Source organism: Cibotium barometz, chromosome 7 (genome assembly GCF_041138505.1).
Source record: "Cibotium barometz isolate CiBa-2024 chromosome 7, ASM4113850v1, whole genome shotgun sequence".
NCBI lineage: Eukaryota > Viridiplantae > Streptophyta > Polypodiopsida > Cyatheales > Cibotiaceae > Cibotium > Cibotium barometz.
The window spans coordinates 19,860,988-19,879,781 of record NC_141052.1 but is presented as its reverse complement, the minus strand read 5'-3'; the positions used below and the strand labels follow the sequence as shown (position 1 = coordinate 19,879,781).

Here is an 18,794-nt window from a genome sequence, read left to right as displayed (position 1 = left end):
AGTGACCTTTCGGCAGATCGGGGACACCGGTGGCTGACCGCCAGGATTCTGGAGAGGCTTACGCATCTCGACAAACCAGGTTAGATCACAACAGCATGACCCCGAAGTTCCAGAGTCATCGAACTCATAACCCCAAATCATCAAGGGATCGAAGCCAGCCTCAGCACCTCCTAGGTATCTGCAAAGAACGAAAAGGATCAGAATGAATCACCTTATCCGGCAGAAACAGAGGAAAGGATACTGGTGAATCAAGAGGAAACTCCAGGGGTCCCTTAAGGGAGCTCAACAAAGGATCGGATCCCATCGGTAATAAAAGTCGAGGAGCCCACAAGACTTCAAGGGACTCTCCCCCTCCCGCCGCCAGGAGAGCCCACCATCAAGATAGAAGCAGCACAGGTCGACCAGGGGACGCCTTCCTCCCTCAGGTTGGAGAAGCGATGGCCGAGTCAGAGAAGAAGGTTCAAACAGCAAGATGAAGAGCCCTTTCGAGCCTCAACCTTCGGCCAGTGTGTGAGAAGGAGCCGACGGCGAGGCAAAGAAGGAAGGTAGGAGCAACAGGTCGAGCAGGCGGACGAAACCTTCAGCCAAGGCCTAAGGCCGATCAAGGAAGAGGAATCGTCATGCAGACCAATCCTCTTCCCCCCTCCCACGCGGCGCACACGCCACCACGTGCTTGGTGTGCGCCAAGTGGTCGCTCCTGCATAGGATACCCGATTTTGTAAATCTGCTATTTTCGCAGCATGCACGGCCACGTGCAGTGTCCACGCGGCACGCCTATGTAATTTTGCCCCTCTACTTCATAATTCAATTGCCTGATTTTGAAACGAAACAAGCGCAGACTGATATTAGTAAGGCTAATCGCACGCACTCTGAGAAGATCAGGTGTTAAGTATGGCCTCCAGCCACGACCAGCTTAGCGCCCCTCTGCTCGAGCCCTACTACGTCACGGGGTCCAACAGCAAGCCCTCCTGCTGCTGCAGGCTCAAGGATCTCTTTGTGTCCACGACTGCGCTAGCTTCTTCCTTTTGTAAGTCTGTGTGGCATGGCGCAGTCGTTAAATACCCCGCCAACACCATCCACGCCTTGAAGATGGCCTTGGCCTTGGTCCTCGCCTTCATGCTTGTGCTCCTGCGAGCCCCCTACGAGCAGCTGGGCGGCCATGCCATCTGGGCCATCATTACTGTCGTGGTCGTCTTCGAGTTCACCACAGGTATTTAACTCAATTGGCGATTTGTTGCTTTTTTTTTAATCGCTCTTAGAAATCATCTCATTTGGGTAGTAATCTCATATGCTTAGGATAATTACTCCTCAAATTTATTACATTTTGGCGATTGCCGTTGGTGATTACGATCAAAAAACGATGCATTTTGCAGGAGCTAGCGTCAGCAAGGGATTGAATCGAGGAGCCGGAACCCTCCTCGCCGGGCTTCTCGCCGTCGCAGTGGGCGAATTAGCCAACATGAGCGAAGGGGTAGGGCAACCAATTCTGATTGGATTGAGTGTGTTTACCACAGGTGAGACAATTTATTGCCCAAATAACAATCTCAAACAATAGAGTGATGAGGGGCTGCTAATATGAGATTGAGCTCAATTTGCATAGGAAAGGACTTGCTACTTGGTCAGATATATTTAACCCCCTCACCGGTACTTGGCTCACAAGAGCAGAGCTCGTAGGTAAATACGACTGCAGAACCCCTGAACTTGATCTAGTACAAAGTAGAACATTCCAATGGAATACCCAGGATATCTGGAGATTTAGCAGTCCCCCCAAATTCAACGTCCTGGCCCTTCACTGGATTAAAAACAAACCCATCCTACCCATTCCTTTTCTTGAAAAGTCCCCCCCTATCCAGGTCACCCTGAACCGAAGATGGAATTTAGCCTGGGACAGGAAAAGATGGTACAGGTGCCTCAAGGAGTTGTGGAGTCAGCACATAGAACCTAAGAAATCTTGCCTTGCATGGCTGGTTGCTTATAGAGCCATCTGGACCCAGTGTAAGGCAGCCAAGTTCAACATTGCCACGGAACAATGTTCTAGATGTGGCCTTCCCGAGGATGATTTACACATTTTCATTCACTGCAAGCACATCTCAGAGTCCTACAAAGAGTTGCAGGCAGTCATTCTAAGCTGGGGGAAAGAAGTAAACTGGAAACACACAATTCTGGGAGAAAATATAGGATGTTCTACTTCTCTTTGGAATACAATAAGGTGCGAGTACATTTGGCATGCATGGCTGCAAAGGTTAGCTGTCACTTTTGATAACCTGGAAATTAAGGGCCCTCCCCTAGCTGAATGCTTGATCTTAACATGCATCAGATTCTGGAACAACCAATCACAAGCCCTATTCAAGCTAGAGAAGAGGCTTCTGATTAAATTACAAAAGAGGAAATCAGATTACACAATGATTCAACTTGAAAATATCAGAGACAAGATTCTTTTATTCCTCTCAAAAGACAGAGCTTTAATAGAAGCTATCAGAAGGATGAATTAAATCAACCCTCCCCTCACAGGAGAAGTGGGATTCAACAGACATGCAGACATTAATCATCCAAGAGATGTAGAAAGGCAGCTAAGGCAAAGTGACCTTTCGGCAGATCGGGGACACCGGTGGCTGACCGCCAGGATTCTGGAGAGGCTTACGCATCTCGACAAACCAGGTTAGATCACAACAGCATGACCCCGAAGTTCCAGAGTCATCGAACTCATAACCCCAAATCATCAAGGGATCGAAGCCAGCCTCAGCACCTCCTAGGTATCTGCAAAGAACGAAAAGGATCAGAACGAATCACCTTATCCGGCAGAAACAGAGGAAAGGATACTGGTGAATCAAGAGGAAACTCCAGGGGTCCCTTAAGGGAGCTCAACAAAGGATCGGATCCCATCGGTAATAAAAGTCGAGGAGCCCACAAGACTTCAAGGGACTCTCCCCCTCCCGCCGCCAGGAGAGCCCACCATCAAGATAGAAGCAGCACAGGTCGACCAGGGGACGCCTTCCTCCCTCAGGTTGGAGAAGTGATGGCCGAGTCAGAGAAGAAGGTTCAAACAGCAAGATGAAGAGCCCTTTCGAGCCTCAACCTTCGGCCAGTGTGTGAGAAGGAGCCGACGGCGAGGCAAAGAAGGAAGGTAGGAGCAACAGGTCGAGCAGGCGGACGAAACCTTCAGCCAAGGCCTAAGGCCGATCAAGGAAGAGGAATCGTCATGCAGACCAATCCTCTTCCCCCCTCCCACGCGGCGCACACGCCACCACGTGCTTGGTGTGCGCCAAGTGGTCGCTCCTGCATAGGATACCCGATTTTGTAAATCTGCTATTTTCGCAGCATGCACGGCCACGTGCAGTGTCCACGCGGCACGCCTATGTTATTTTGCCCCTCTACTTCATAATTCAATTGCCTGATTTTGAAAAAAAAAAAATAGAGTGATGAGGGGCGATTCAACTAGCAGTTGATTTCACGTACTGAGCAGGTGGAGTTGTGACCTTCGTAAAGCTCTGGCCTACCATGAAGTCTTATGAATACGGCTTCCGAACGTTCCTCATCACGTTCAGCCTCATAACGGTGACCGAGTACCGAGGGGACGACCCTTTAATCACAGCTCTAAAACGTTTTCTGGTGATTCTCTTGGGGGCATCAATTGGCATTGTTGTGAACGTTTTTGTGCTGCCGTGCTGGGCTGGGGAGGACCTTCATCAATGCATTGTAAAGAACTTCTACGGTGTCGCAGACTCCCTTGAAGGTATTAAATGAAGCATCGCCTTTCAACTGCTTTAAAGTTTGAACTTTAACTCATTTAATTGGCCCCCCTAGGCTTAGGCCTTGGCTTTACTTAGCACTAGCACATTACTCTACACACACACACACATATATATATGTATGTACATGGATGTATAAAACAAACAAACACACATATGCATATAGCTTTAAGTTTTAATACACTTCAAATAGCATATAGTTTTAAGTTTTAATACTACTCAAATACCCTCTGCAGTTTGTGTGAATGAGTATCTTAGAGGCACCACCCTTGCAAGGGTCCCCTCCAAGATCTCCATGGGGCTAGCTGGAGATGACCTTGTCTACAACAGTTACCATTCCACCCTCGTTCCTGCCAGCAGAGAAGAGTCTTTGGTACGAGTCCTTGGTACTCCCCTCCCTTGTAATTCTCTGCTCATTGCCAACATACTTTTTTGGAAAGTCATAATTGTCTTGCCCAAATTTTTTTAAACATTATGTATTTTTTAGATAGTCATAATTGTATTTCTCTAAAAAAAACTCATAATTGTATATCTCTAATATTTGTTTAAACGTCATGTATGGTTGTTCTTGTGATGATGCAGGCTAGCTTTGCCAGTTGGGAGCCCCCACATGGTCGATTCAAGATGATCAAGTATCCATGGCACCTTTATGTGAAAGTTGGTGCGGTGTTGCGGCATTGTGCGTACTCTATAGTGGCCCTACATGGCTGCTTGTGGTCAGCTATACAAGTAAGCCAACATAATCTTGTGTTTCTAGTTGTGATGTTTGCCATGGCATCATGCATTATCATTGTCATTACCTCTTCTCTAGAGTAAATTTTTGGCCCATCCATGCTTTTTTCTACCTTTTTTGTTTTGCTTGGAGAGTTTCATCTTGTGATGCCTTCCATGGAGAGGATTTACAACTAGATCATTTCAGGGCAGTCACAATAAAATAAAGTGCAATTTCCAAGGTTTTGTTGTATATTAGCAATGAGAGTTCTTCCTTTGCCATGCATTTTGCATTAATCATTAAGATTATAAACATAGAAACAAAGTGGCATCATATTGCATCCTAGCATCAATTTGTATATAAAGTAGAGCTATTGCACACACTCAATTGGGTTATAGCTTCCTATCATGGCCAAGATATGTGCAGGTTTTTTATTGCATATTGTCAATGGGCAAGGATGAATTGCCCCTACTCTCTTCCAATCTAGGGAAGGAGGGGAGCAAGTTGGCTCTAGCTAGCAGGCCTGGCAAAACCTTTGACAATTTTTAGCTTTCCCTATTTTGCATAACCCGATGGTGGCCATCCTGTTGAAACCACTAGCACCTAAAAAAAGATTGGATAAGGCCTACTTGGTTGGAAGAGATTCAACCTATCATGGGTGTGTGTGTGTGTGTGTGAGAGAGAGAGAGAGAGAGAGAGAGAGAGAGATGTGTGTATGTGTGTGTGTGTGTGTGTGTGTGTGTGTGTGTGAGAGAGAGAGAGAGAGAGAGAGAGAGAGAGAGAGAGAGAGATGAAGGGGGGGGGTAATTTATCCTATTCAAAGGAGGCCGACCCCGCCCCCTATCAAAGATGCATGTTTCTTTTGTTGGAGCTCACCAAAGCCACTGAAATCATGGTGTACTTTTGAAAAATTATGTTTCTACTTGGGTGGAAGAGATTCAACCCATCATGGGTACATTGTGTGTGTGTGTGTGTGTGTGTGTGTGTGTGTGTGTGTGTGTGAGAGAGAGAGAGAGAGAGAGAGAGAGAGAGTTTGAGAGAGAGAGAGAGTAATAGTATTAAAATCTATAGAGGCCAAGTATGAAGGCCCATGATAGATTTTTTTTTGGGATGGGGGATTCGATGGGGCTTATTTGTCATATTTGAAGGACGGCCCCAGCCCCCACCAAAGATGCATGTTTCTTTATAGAAACTCAATGGAGCCAGTGAAATCATGGTGTATTTTCGAAAAAGTTGCTTGTCAACTTAGGTGGAAGAAATTCAATCCATCATGTACATATGTGGGTGTGAATCACATAGAGAGAGAGAGAGAGAGGATAATAGTATTAAAATCTATGGAGGACAAGTATGAAGACTTAAGATAGATTGGGGTGGTAAAAGATTTGGGGTGGTAAAAGATTTGGGGGGGTAAATTTATACAGCCCCACCCCTACTAGAGATGCATCCTTCTTTCATGAGAGCTCAATGAAGCTCGCAAAATCATGGTGTAAACTATTAGTGTTCGCTTAGCTTGGACTGTGATGCACGAGTTCTGGTCTGGGTTAGGAGTGGTGTTGCTAGTTACTCCATGTTACCTTCAAGCGCCACCACCTAGTGGTGCGTATAGCCTGGTAGGGATAGGTACAGTCCTTATTGGGCATGCCACACGCTGCATTGGAGTTAGAGCTAAAGAAAAAGGCTGGACACCTAGCCCTCACTCATGCAAAGAATCCGACACAAGTGGATTCACCATCATGCAAAGGACTGAGTGAGACAGCGTGACAGTTTCTCTTTTTAAGAGGGCACCTCAACATTTTCGCTTTCCTATGCTAACACCCTATCTTTTGGTTCTGTGGATGCGAATACTATGCAAAGTCTTCAAGATGCCTGCAGACCTCAAAGCAATAAAGGTATGCCATATAGATGACCCACAAACCCCAACCAACAAGAAGGTGTTTAATGCCAGGGTTTCTCTCCCTATGGACAAAGTCTATCTTGAATTCAAGAAGAAGGCTACTACTTTGGCACCTACTTGTACTTCACGGGGTGCCTACTCTTGGAAGAAGATTTTAAAAGATGGTTTACAACTGCTTTCCGACCCTTGTTCACTTTCACCTCACGGGAAAGGGCTTCTTCTAGGTACTGGTGGAGTCATCAGCCCAGAGGGACACCACTTGAGTGTTGGTCCCTAGCTGCAATGGTAGCCTTGTCCCCAGCTTGAAGACCGGATACCACTTTTAGGCATGTGCTTAAAAGTGAAAGCCTCGTATGGGTCAACTGCTTAGACCTCGCATACTACCCATAGTGGTTGGTGTCCTTTTAGTAGGGGGTATGTAACCCCGACGGGGCCTGCTATGACAGATTCCACCACATATCCAAGAGATAAAAAAGTAGAGAGAGAAAGAGATAAAACTTTGCACAACACACACTCACTAAGCGGGGAACAGGCTCCGCCCCGTTTTAAGAATTTATTTAGGAACAATCCATGAGCTTGCAACCCAAGATCAATACATGAATGAATACAAAAGTAAACAAATATGCTAATGTAGAAATCGAAGTTGATGTCAAGGCATAAGATCCTATTGTAGAGCACACTATAAGGATGGCCCACCATGATCTCTCAGCGGGCTAGTACCAAATCCAACATACCCCAAGCTTCCCGTAGATGATAAAGTATATGATGTTCAGCAGTAGGTTTTTTTGCGCAGAAACAGCACAAGAAGGCTATACAGTAGATGTACGGACCGAATCAAGTCCACAAGGAAGCATGGCAACACGATGGTAGCCTGTCTGCAAAGAACAACCAGTTAGTACATGATGATGATGTAGCAGTACAGTCGCAGTGGCAGTGTATGAGCCTGGTCGTGTGGGACCACCCACCGGTTACCCAAGTGGGCAGGGCAAAAAGCCCGGCTGCCCAAATTGCAGGTGGTCGTGTGGGACCGCCCACGTTTGTTGTTTTGAATTTATTTATTTTTTAAACTTGAAAAAAAAACAGAGGAGATACTTTTGACGCCCGCGATCGCCACTGAACTTGCGGGTCAACCACGGCTATGAGAGGGCCTGCAAAGATGATTTTTTAGTATGCTTGCCCCCCTTTATTGATCGTCTGGAAATCCCTACTCAGTTGGGTCAGTTCAAATTGCAATTAGAAAGCCAACGTGATTACACCTCTGCTACTTTATGGGGTTTTTTTGAAGAAGCTAGTAGTGGACACTGCAAACCAAGAGGCTACTAGATGGGTGCCCTACTTGATGGGGTGTCCTGTTCAGGAAGCCAAGCTCAACGACAAGAAGACCCCCCCCCCCCCCCCCCCCCCCCGTCTGCTACAAGCATTAAGTGAGGAAGAGCAATGGACACATCACTGCAAGCAATGCACCCATTACGACAAGAGTGATCATGCCACAGCCCATCAGGTTCTAGTAGGCTCTGCAGTGAGCCTGGTGAGCATAACTGAAGTTCAAGAAGAGGAAACCATGGCAGGGAGTGTGAATCTTGTGAAGAAGCAATTGGAAGAGGGGAAGCTGCCATATATCAATTCCTCAGAGTTATTAGACCAAAATGCCCAAGTTATCACAATGTGCAAGTCCAACCTTGAAAGAACATAATGTCCAATTATGTAGATGTGAATATAGTGAACAAAATGCCCAAATCAGACCATAATCCCCAGCTATTAACAGATGTTAAGACCACCTATTAGACCTTAATGCCCATTGACTATTAATTAGATGTTAAGGCCACCTTAGAAAACCAAGATACAGAACTGTTTAGATGCTAAGACCACCTTAGAAGACCAGGATACAAAACTGTTTAAATGCCAAAATCCATCAAAACATTTCAGATATTACAGTGAGGATAGATATTACAACGAGGATAGATATTACAGCTAGGATATGGTTTGGATAACAAAGACCATTACAAAAGATAAGCATTCCACAAAAAACATAGGCCATGACTTGCAATTTAAAAGCTACGCTTTTCCATTATGCATTAAAAGACGATGCATGCATGGCACAGGTACATTTAACCACAAAAGGCTTTCACAAATCTGGAATAATCAACACTGGTCCTTTTCTAGCATAAAAAATCAATGCTTCAAAGGATTCTTTTTCAACTTTGGTCCACCAAAATCCCATGGCTTTCTTTGTCAAATCATGCAATGGACTAGCCACCACTGTAAGCCACTTGATGAACTTCCTCTGATGAACTTCCTGTAATAACAACATAAGCCAAGGAAACTTCGAACTACATGCACACTAGTTAACTCTGGCCATTCCATAATAGCCTTGACCTTGTCTGGATCCATCTTGACCCCTTTCTTGGACACTATATGGCCCAAATAATGAATTTCTGACAAAAAAACTCACTCTTCTTGCCATTCACAAACAACTTGTGCTTCCACATTTCTAGAAACACAATATCCAATTGCTTTTGATTGACTTCCTCATTTTTAGAATGTACAATAATATCATCAAAGGAAGTAGCAGCAAACTTCTTATGTGGTCAAAAGTTTCTTTCTATCCTTTGGTTAAAGGTAGCCAGGGCATCGGCAAGGCCAAAAGGCATCACAGATGGTGGCTCCACCAATTTTTCTAACATGTCATCAATCCTAGGAATAGGAAACCTGTTCTTCACAATTATCTTATTAAGAACCCTGTAATCAATGCACATACACCAAGAACTATCCTTTTTCTGAACCAATAAAATTGGAAAACAAAAGGGTGATGAACTAGGTCAAATCAAACCCTTCTTCAATAACTCATTCACATGCTTCATAATCTCCTCATGTTGTTCCTGAGTCACATGATAAGGAGGTCAGTTAGGAGGTGAACTTCCTGGCATGATGTCAATCTAATGATCTTCCGGTCTCTCTGGAGGTAAATCTCCTGGTAGAGAATCTGCAAAACAATCTTCATACTTATTTAGGAAATCTTTCCTTTCATGATCAAGAGTTGGGAGTGATTCCTCACTCTCGAATTCCTTAGGATCCCTGACATAAATCAAGTATGAGGAAACAGATTGATTTATTACTTTAGGAACCTATACATGACTAATGGGAGGAATGGAGTTCCCCTCAACTCCTACATCAAAAGTTACATTATTGCCTTTAAAAGGAAATCTAATCTTGTTTCCAACCCAATCAATGGTTGGATCAATCTTCTTATGGCAAGGCATACCCAAAATTACATCACAATGTCCAATCTTACCAACAACAAAATTTTCATGATCCACATAATCCCCAATCTGTAAATGAAGCTTTCCTAAGATAGGGGTCAATTCCGTTGACATTCCCTTGAAAGTGGCATATCAATAAATAGGAGCTCAAAACCTTTCTAGAGGAAGTTTCAAAGCTTCCGCCACTCGAGGACGGACATAGTGATGAATAGCACCGTTATCAAAATGAATAAGCAATGGTTGGTTCACCACTTTGCCCCAAACCTTGAAAAGTTGCCTTCTTTAAGGTGGTGTATCATCCTGATGTTGAACGTACTCTGGTAATGCATTGGTTTGAGGTAGGTTAGCTTCTTGTTTTGGCTTGACATGATATTTTACAGCCATGTGTCCCTTCTTTCCACATTGAAAACACTTCGCTTCCTTAATATGTTCTTCAAGATTCTTGTGGGATAATTTCGTTGGAAAGTGTGGAGGTTTGTTCCCACTCCTATCCTTATTCTCTTGATGCTCAGTTCTCGATTGTAATCCATCTTTAAATTCTTCTTTTGAGGTGGATCTTGGTTATCATTCTTTGTCTTGCCCACCATCCAAGGCATGCACAAAGCCTTAGCTTGCAAAGATTTGTCTTAGGCTTCCTCCAAAGTTTTTAGGCCAGCCATATACATTGATTGCATAAGCTTAGGTTGAAGTTCATTCACAAACTTATGCATTTCCATTAGTGGTGGAATAGGGTTAATGAGAAGTAAACTTCAATGAAATAGCTGAAAAGTTGTTAAGATAAGTTGCCACCTTCGCACCAACTCTTTTTGCATGTCTACTTCAAAGGTAGTGAGGTAGAAACTTCTTGTTGAACATAATCATGAAGTCGGTCCATGTCTTTGATTCAATTCCTTCTTGTACCATCTTTAGCCACCAATTCAAGGCGGCATCCTTTAAGTGCATGCGAACCATCTGAAGCTTGGACTTTTCGGAGAATTCCTATCCTCCAAAAGCAATGTCAAATTGCTTAACAAAAGATGAATCTTTTTGTGTATCTCACTTACCACATAGAAAACATTGAACTTGATACTCTTCTCTCCTTGCTTGAAGTTCAATTTGCCAGTTTTTATGAGCTCCTTTTCCTTCCTTATCTTGATTGTCCCGAAGAGGTTGCATCTGAGAGAGTAGGCCTAGGAATAGCCTCCCTATCTCATCCATGAGTAGAAGACCTAGTGGCTCTAGATCCTTCTGCAATAATGATTCCTTCGGCACAAAGGCTTTAGCCAACGGTCTCATGAATAATGTATTGACGACCCTAGTTGCCACCATCATAGCTATTTGCTTCTTGAAATCCTAGATCGGCCTCATAGGTGTTCACTTCATTAGGCCCTTGGTTGCCCTCTACTACTTTAGACATGGCTCTGCCACCCCAAGAAAGATTTCTCAAGAGAAATCCTGCTCTAATACCACTGTAAGCCCAGTAGGGCATGCTATGACATATTCCACCATGTATCCCACCAAGAGATAAAAAATTAGAGAGAGAGAGAGAGAGAGAGAGAGAGAGAGAGAGAGAGAGAGAGAGAGAGAGAGAGAAGATAATGAGAGGGAAAGAGAAAACCTTCCACACCACACACACTCACTAAGCGGGGAACAACCCGCGCCCCCTTTCAAGAATTTATTCAGGAACAATCCGTGGGCTTCCATGCCAGGATCAATACATCAATAATACAAAAGCAAACAAATATGGCAATGTAGAAACCAATGTCAAAGTGGATGTTGAGGCACAAGATCCTATTTGCCAAGCATAGCACAAGGATGGCCCACAAGATCTCTCACCTAGATAGTACCAAATTCAACATACCCCAAGCTTGTAGACCATGTACATAAGTGATACGTGTAGATAATGAAGCATATAATGTTCAGCAGAGGTTTGCCACGCCAAAACCGGAGTAGAAACAACCCAAGAATATTGTACATAAGTGATACGTGTAGATGATGAAGCATATAATGTTCAGCAGAGGTTTGCCACGCCAAAACCGGAGTAGAAACAACCCAAGAATATTGTACAAGGCATAACGACAACCCGTCTACATAGATCAACCAGTCACACATCTCAGGATGATGATGAGGCACATGCAAGGGCATAGTCATCGGCGGAGATGCACAGCAGCTAGGCGGCACAAATAGTAGGTGGTGGTCAATCCTGCCAACACAGAATAGCGGTAGATGGATAATTTCATACAGTCCATTTGATGAGAGTAGTCGTACAATAGAAGGTAGCAGTACGGCAGTACGGTCAAAAGGCGGCGAGATGAAAAATCACACTTGGTTGATGATGATGATCAAGAGAGGTTCATTCTAGTTTTATACTTAAGGGGGGATCCAACTTTTCGCTCAAAAACTATCCATGGCAAGCTGACTTCTTATATTTTCACAACCAAGTAGAGAAGCACTTGATGGTCTACTAAAAACATGAATTTGGCTACCAAAAGTTAATCTCGAGAAGGGTGAAACTTATTTCTTCATTAACGTTCCCTGAAACCGATCTGGCCATCTTGCTAAGGGCTAGATGGAGATGCATGGAGTAGCATAACCAAAAAAATGGTTATGCTCTTGTCTTCAAGGTAAGAAATTCATCCATCACCCTAATTATCTTCTCAGTCAATGCCCCCTCTCATTCCTCTCAAAGAGTGGCTCTCTAGGACCACTTGAGTGTGATCTTAGAGGGGTAGGAGGCTATTATGGTTGGGGACCTTAACATGATAGAGTTGCTTGGAGGATCGCTCCCATCCTAGGTCAGACATGAGCCGAATAGAAATGGATGCTTGCCTAAAAGTTAGTGTTGGTAGATACAAAATAGGTGTGTGGTAGATACTAAACAGATGTGTGAGTTGAGCACTTACACATGGTCCAATAAGTAGATTGGTAGAGACTAGAGGGTGGCTAGTTTTGATCAAGGTATGTTTATAAAGGCGGATGGTGTGGGTGGCACCGCCTTGGGCCATTCGCAGCCCAAGGCTACTCTAATCATATGTACCCAGTATTCTTTATTTTTCCTTGTGTGACCTTCCACCTCGAGGCTCCAGCCCTCCCCCGTTCAAGTTGAATATCTCTCACCTTGAAGGAGAACTTTGATTCAAGGATTGTGGATGCATGGGGTGCCAAAAAGGCCCATGGTGGGTCTCCCATTGAATGCTAGGATAGATGGTGGGTCTCCAATTGAATGTTGGGGCACATGGTGGGTCTCCCATTGAATGTTGGGACATATGCATATGTTATGCCTCCAATTTATGCAAGAAATTTGGCCAAGAAAAATCCCAAGAGAGGAAGATGTATTGCATGACCTGCAGAGGGCCTGAGGGAAATGTTGGTGTAGATAATACAACAAGAAGGGCCAAACCCCATTATCACTACGCTGGTTAGCAATGTGGACACATACCTGCATGATCGGGCCCAAGTGAAAGAGTATGCACTAAGAGTCCGTGCTGCCTGTATCAATGGCTTTCTAAAGGGAATGCTCCTATCCGCTTCTTTTTTCGATAAGTGAAAGAGAAGTATCATTAGGAGAGAATCAATAAGCTACATCTGGTGTATAACTTTGTAACAAAAGACGATAGGGAGATTGTTGCATAGTTCACTACACACCTCTTCTTGATTTAGCGGCTCTGCCTCTTTGGTGGACAGTGGATACACTGAGCGGGTGGATAGCTTCCTTGCATGAATCAATAGAAAGGTGGAGAGCCCCTCTATCCCTGTGATGCTGAGTAGAGCTTTCAGTAGATGAAACTCACATTTTCTACTGGTAAGATGGGTACAGAACAAGACCCCAGGGCCCAACGACTTCCCATTAAATTCCTCTAGCACTTTTGCCCCCTACTTAGTCCAGATATGTGCTCCATGATCAACTCTGTGTGCCACATTGGTGAGCTCACCTTGGAAGCCACCAAGGGACACATCAAACTGATCCCAAAGAAAGCAAATCGTCACTAGGGTTGGGGAATGGCGCCTTACCATGCTTAACACTTTATGCAAAATATTCATTAAGGCCATTGCACTTTGTATAAAATACATCCCACCAAGAGTGGTGGACCCAAATCAGTTTGGGTTTGTACATGGTAGACATATCTATGAGGACACGCTCATACTCAAGATACAATGTGGGATTGATTATGCTCTTGCCCTTTACAAACCCTACATGCTTCTTAACTTGGATCTAGATAAAGCATACGATAGGGTCAAGTGGGAATTTATGTTGGCAGTTCTCTCAACAGAATGGGTTTTGGAAGTACTTTGATACAAATGGTCATAGCCGAGCTTGGGAATGCAAACTTAGAGGTCATTATTAATGGGGTTGCAGAGCTCGGGAATTCTCACTACAGCGATCGGTCTGTCAGGGATATCCTCTTGCACCCCTACTATTCTTGGTGGTAATAGAACCCCTACTTGCAATGTGTGGTATTTCTAAGAACAAGGGCTTCTTAAAGGCCTCCCGTTCCCAAAAACTTACTAAGAGATGACCACTCAAGTTTTTGGTAATGACAATTTAGCTCTATACTTGCTTATTAAGAGTCTATTATAGATGCTTTCTTGCAGGTAGTTGATAATTAACAAGTTCTATCAATTATCTGGGTCTATTAATAGTACTACAAAAGTAGAAACCCTATTGGATCGAGGTGATCATGAACAGACCTTAAATATGGTTTTAAGTGGATTTCCCATGGCGCACCTCTCAGGTTGCTAAGATACCCCTTAGGAACTGATTTAAGCAACAAGCAGAGATTTAATTGGCTTTATTGCTAGCTTCAAGGAAAGATGGCCTACTGGGACAAAACCTAGCTCTCATTTACAGGGAGGTTGGTGATCCTCAAACATATTTGCACTTCATACACGGTGTTCACATAGCATTCGTATATGCACATTCAACTGCATTGACTGGAATAAAGCAGAGAAGCTATTCATAGACTTCTTATGGGGTAAATCGAAGAAGAGGAGCTGGCATGCAATCTTATGGGATCAAGTCTGTGCCCCTAGGCAAATAGGGGGGCCTGGGATATTGGCCTGGCCCTACATGCTAAAGCCCTCACACTTAAGTGGTTGTAGAGGATCGAGGCTACCTCTGAGGAGTAATAACTAGATTCCTTCCTACAACACGCTAAGGGTCTTCTAGGAGAGTGGTTGGGTCTAATAAGGAGACATCGCATAGCCACAAGAGTAAAATGTAAGATTAAAGCATCTCCCTTACTCTATGGTCCGGTCTTTAGGTGGACGGAAATTCTCTCCTCTCTTCAATGGGTCGGACACAAATAGTGGCGTTGGATCCCTTGGGGAAAGTGTCTAGTGGCTATGCAATGCAAATGAGGGAAAGCCTCATGTGCTGCAAATGCGACACGCTCGCAAGTTACACAATCGAGGAGTATGCATGTGGTAGGATCTGTGGGATGATGCACGTATTGCCTAGTGGCGTGATTGGGATGACATCACTTTACAGTATGAGTTGAACCCAACTGTACAGCCGGTAATCCTTCAAGTAGCTGCGCCTCTCCCACCAGCATGGCCCACAACAGCCTCCTTGAATTTCTCAAACTAGCTGGTAAACTGGAGGTCCGTTCATTGACCACGATGAAAGGAGCGGATCTACCAACAAGTCACACCAACTAGGTAGAGCATCTTTCTCAACACTAGGGCACTTAGGATTCGACATAAAATGGTCTCGCCATACCGCTGAAGTGTGAAAGGCCATGCCATGTCTTATGGTCAAACATCTTTTTATGGAGGGAGCTACATCAGAAGCTAGCCACCCGTAATAAGTTAGCTAAATGGACTCGTGATTCTCAGCTTTTCATCTTTCCTAGGCCTGTCCCCACACGCAAACTCTATGGAACGGAGTAAAACGATGGCTTAAGACGGTGGGCATGGAAGACTGCTTTACATGGAAGCATGCTCTTCTAGGGGAAAGTAGAAACCTGAACATGGCCCTCGTGAGCATTTGGCCCTAGATCCACTTCCACATCTTGAACTAGCTGTGGCTTATTTGTAAATCAGATAATGTTTCAACGGTGCCCCATCACCTTCCATCTAGTGTAGCAATTAGATCATTTCTTAGAATCCTCACTATACCTTTTAGTTCGGATATGTTGGATGGTGTAAGCTGGTCTCGTTGCAAGCGCTGTCGCCTGGAGAGAGAGAGAGAGAGAGAGAGAGAGAGAGAGGGGCTTTTAAGGCTCTTTTTTTTCTTCTTTTTTCAAATACCAATGCAGAGGTCGGTCCTCCACTGATCATGATGATCGACTTGTGTTTTGGCGGCAGGCACCTGTAGAGGTTCGCAAGCTTTTTGAAAAGGAACTTCGTGAAGTGAGTGTAGAAAGCGCCCTTGTCTTGAGGAAGCTAGGAAGGCAAGTGGAATCCATGCTTAAAGGAGACCCCGCAACAACTTTGCATGGTGTTCAACGTGCGGTTGATCGATTGCAGCAGAGTCTGTACTTACACTCCTATCTGCTTGTCCGGCAAGAAACAGGAATTCTGGAAGACAGTGTGGATAACATGGCTGTCAGTGTGATCCCCGAGATCACAAGGTCGGACGATGATGAGATTTCTGGCAATCCCACGCAAGCTCGGTCAGCTAACAAATTCGGGATTGCTTATCCACATAGGGAGTCCACTGATTCCCCTGCAGGAAGATGTGTCAAGCGGCTGCACACTTGGCCGTCAAGACTTATGGATGCCTTCGATTTCTCAAAGGAATCAATCTTTGAGCAGAGAGTGAGGGTATTGGAGAGCTCAAGTGCCCTCTCTTTTGGAACATTTGCAACATTGTTAATGGAGGTTGCACTCAGGCTTGACTATGTGGTTGAGGCGGTGCAGGAACTGGCTGACCTTGCAAATTTTGCTGTTGTGAAGGATAATATACACAGCGATATCAAAGTTCAAATAGATGGCGACCATCCCCAGGCAGCTGTGGAAAAGGACGACTGCAAACATGTTAGTGGCCAAGGTTTGAGAGGCATCCTAACTTGGTTGGGAAGACCATCATGGGGGACGCATCTACGCCAAGCTGCATGAAGGTGGGTCGTGTTCTTTCCCATTATCTGTCAAGCAGCTGTAGCATGGGTTGGGATGCACATCATGGGGGACACATCTATGCCATGTTGAATGAAGGTGGATCATGCTCTCTCTCCCTATCAATGAAGTAGCTGTAGCATATGGTAGAAGGTGGATCATGCTAAGGCTCTCTTTGTCTAGGAAGCCTAATATGGTAGATGCTCCACACAAAGGCACATTGAGCTTGTTTTCTTTCTTCATCTGCTCTCCATGGGTTTGTTGGAGGCTTTCTTCTTGTTGCATTCATATTCATTTAAAAGTTTGGATGAACTTATTATGGCTTAGGAATGGCAAGGCATGACTATTTTGTGTACGTCATCTCAAAGGAGGAGGATTACACCAAGCACACAGCTCAGGATCTCTGTACAATGTAAGCATTCCTTGCCTTGGATTTCGAAATCAAGTAGAAGGTGCAATATTTTGCATCCAGTAGAAGAACCACACCAAGCTTTAGTAGAGGAAAGAGCCTTTCAAGGCCCTAAGTTGTTACGGTAATTAATTTATTAATTCTTGGGTGACCCAATAAGTGAAAATAATATTTTGGGCTAAGTTGATTGTGAGTGAATCCGATCAACGGTAACACGTGTGAGACATGGCCAAGCTAAGTTGATTATGAGTAAATCTGATCAACGGTAATGTGTGAGACGTGTGGTGTGAGTTTGATTGTGAGTGAATCCGATCAACTCTGTGAACACGTGCGACGTATGTGAAGACATTGTGAGTGAATCCAATTAATTATATGAAGACATTATGAGTGAATCCAATGTAGGAGTGAATTCAATTAATTATGTTGATGCATGGTGTATGTGTGAAGCATGGTAGTGAATCTAGATAATGATTTCCACTTGTTAGTATTACTTTTGAGTGATTCCAAAGTAATTTTGGTCTAACATTATGGACTATGTTTTATTATGAATCATAAGTTCGGGACAACAAAGGTGGACATTGGACGGAATTATCAAGCCATGCACATGTGTGCAAAATAATTAATTTTGTATAGTTTTTCCCATTGTACATATGTTGGGCAAGGTTTATTTTGATGAGATACTTTAAAAGCTTTGGACTATGGTTCAACTTTGTAAAAGCCCAATTTTGGAAAAGCTATGCTATTTATGGCTCCAAGGGCTAAATTTATGAAATATGATTTAAATATCACGTGTGGAAGAGGATCCACACACGTCCACCGGGGGGGGGGGGAGATTGTAGCCAGATTGTAGCCAATCTTGTATTCTTTGATTTTTATGCTCTTGAGTTATGCTAGAGTGTTTATGGTTTATTTTCTATATTTATCAATTTGTGGTATATTCAAATCTCCATGTACCAAAGGTCTTGTAATAGTGGTATTAGAGCATGACAAATTCAAGTATTGAATTTGGGTCATGGAGACTTGAAAAAAAAGATAGAAATTGATTTTTTTCGAAAGGTTATTAACTTGGAGAAAATTTGAAGGCTTTTCTACAAATTCAAAATACTTGCACGGGAAGTGGAGAATTCGCCAAAAAGCTTGCAAAGGGTACTTACATCAAGGTCAAGCTTAAAAACTAAAGAAGAGACACTAAAGTATGAAAAGTTACAATTTTTATCCAAAGGACAAGAAAATTACAAGTGGTTATTAACCAAAGGGAAAAGAAGAGTGGAAAACCACTCTCCAAATCCACCCTCTTCATGAAAAAGCAATTTTTTTATTTCTTTGGCCTCTTGTGAATTTGTATATATGGATGGAATCAACAAGGTAAGGGTGATTGCCCTCAATAGAAAGTTTGCTAAACCATTGAACATGTCAAAGATGTATAATGGACGACATGACACTCTTCTGAAGGTGATTTTTGGTTAAAATTGTAAAACGAAGATAACATAACAAATTTAATTAATTGGGCAAAATTGGGATTAATTGAAGGTAAGGAAGCTTGAAAGCAAACAAATTCTTCTGCAACGATTCAGCAAAATGCAGACTGTGGAGATTTTCTTTTATTTGTCAGTTACGCAACACGGGGTGGATTTGTTCTCTCTGCTGGCAGTAGGGCCATCGACACGTTGTTTCATCCAAGCTAAAGCTTTTTTTTGCCAAGATTTAATTTAAGCTTGGATTAAAGCTTAGTTTT

The 18,794-nt window shown here is 43.6% G+C and overlaps 1 protein-coding gene across 1 annotated transcript; it reads left to right on the top strand.

Moving 5' to 3' along the window:
- The first annotated feature begins 831 nt into the window (after positions 1-831).
- On the top strand, positions 832-17,871 carry LOC147636771 (aluminum-activated malate transporter 9-like). The gene is made up of 6 exons (XM_086800301.1): positions 832-1,210; positions 1,374-1,514; positions 3,464-3,733; positions 3,986-4,122; positions 4,332-4,478; positions 15,901-17,871. Exons 1-6 carry the CDS (start codon positions 892-894, stop codon positions 16,651-16,653), a joined length of 1,767 nt encoding a protein of 588 aa, XP_086656427.1. The 5' UTR covers positions 832-891; the 3' UTR covers positions 16,654-17,871.
- Positions 17,872-18,794: the final 923 nt, after the last annotated feature.

What these genes read in the sequence shown, in the direction of transcription:
- LOC147636771 (XM_086800301.1), top strand. Translation starts at nt 892, where the DNA reads ATGGCCTCCAGCCACGACCAGCTTAGCGCCCCTCTGCTCGAGCCCTAC. An exon ending in CGTCTTCGAGTTCACCACAG is followed by an intron (nt 1,211 to 1,373) that starts GTATTTAACTCA and finishes TGCATTTTGCAG; the next exon opens with GAGCTAGCGTCAGCAAGGGA. An exon ending in ATTGAGTGTGTTTACCACAG is followed by an intron (nt 1,515 to 3,463) that starts GTGAGACAATTT and finishes CGTACTGAGCAG; the next exon opens with GTGGAGTTGTGACCTTCGTA.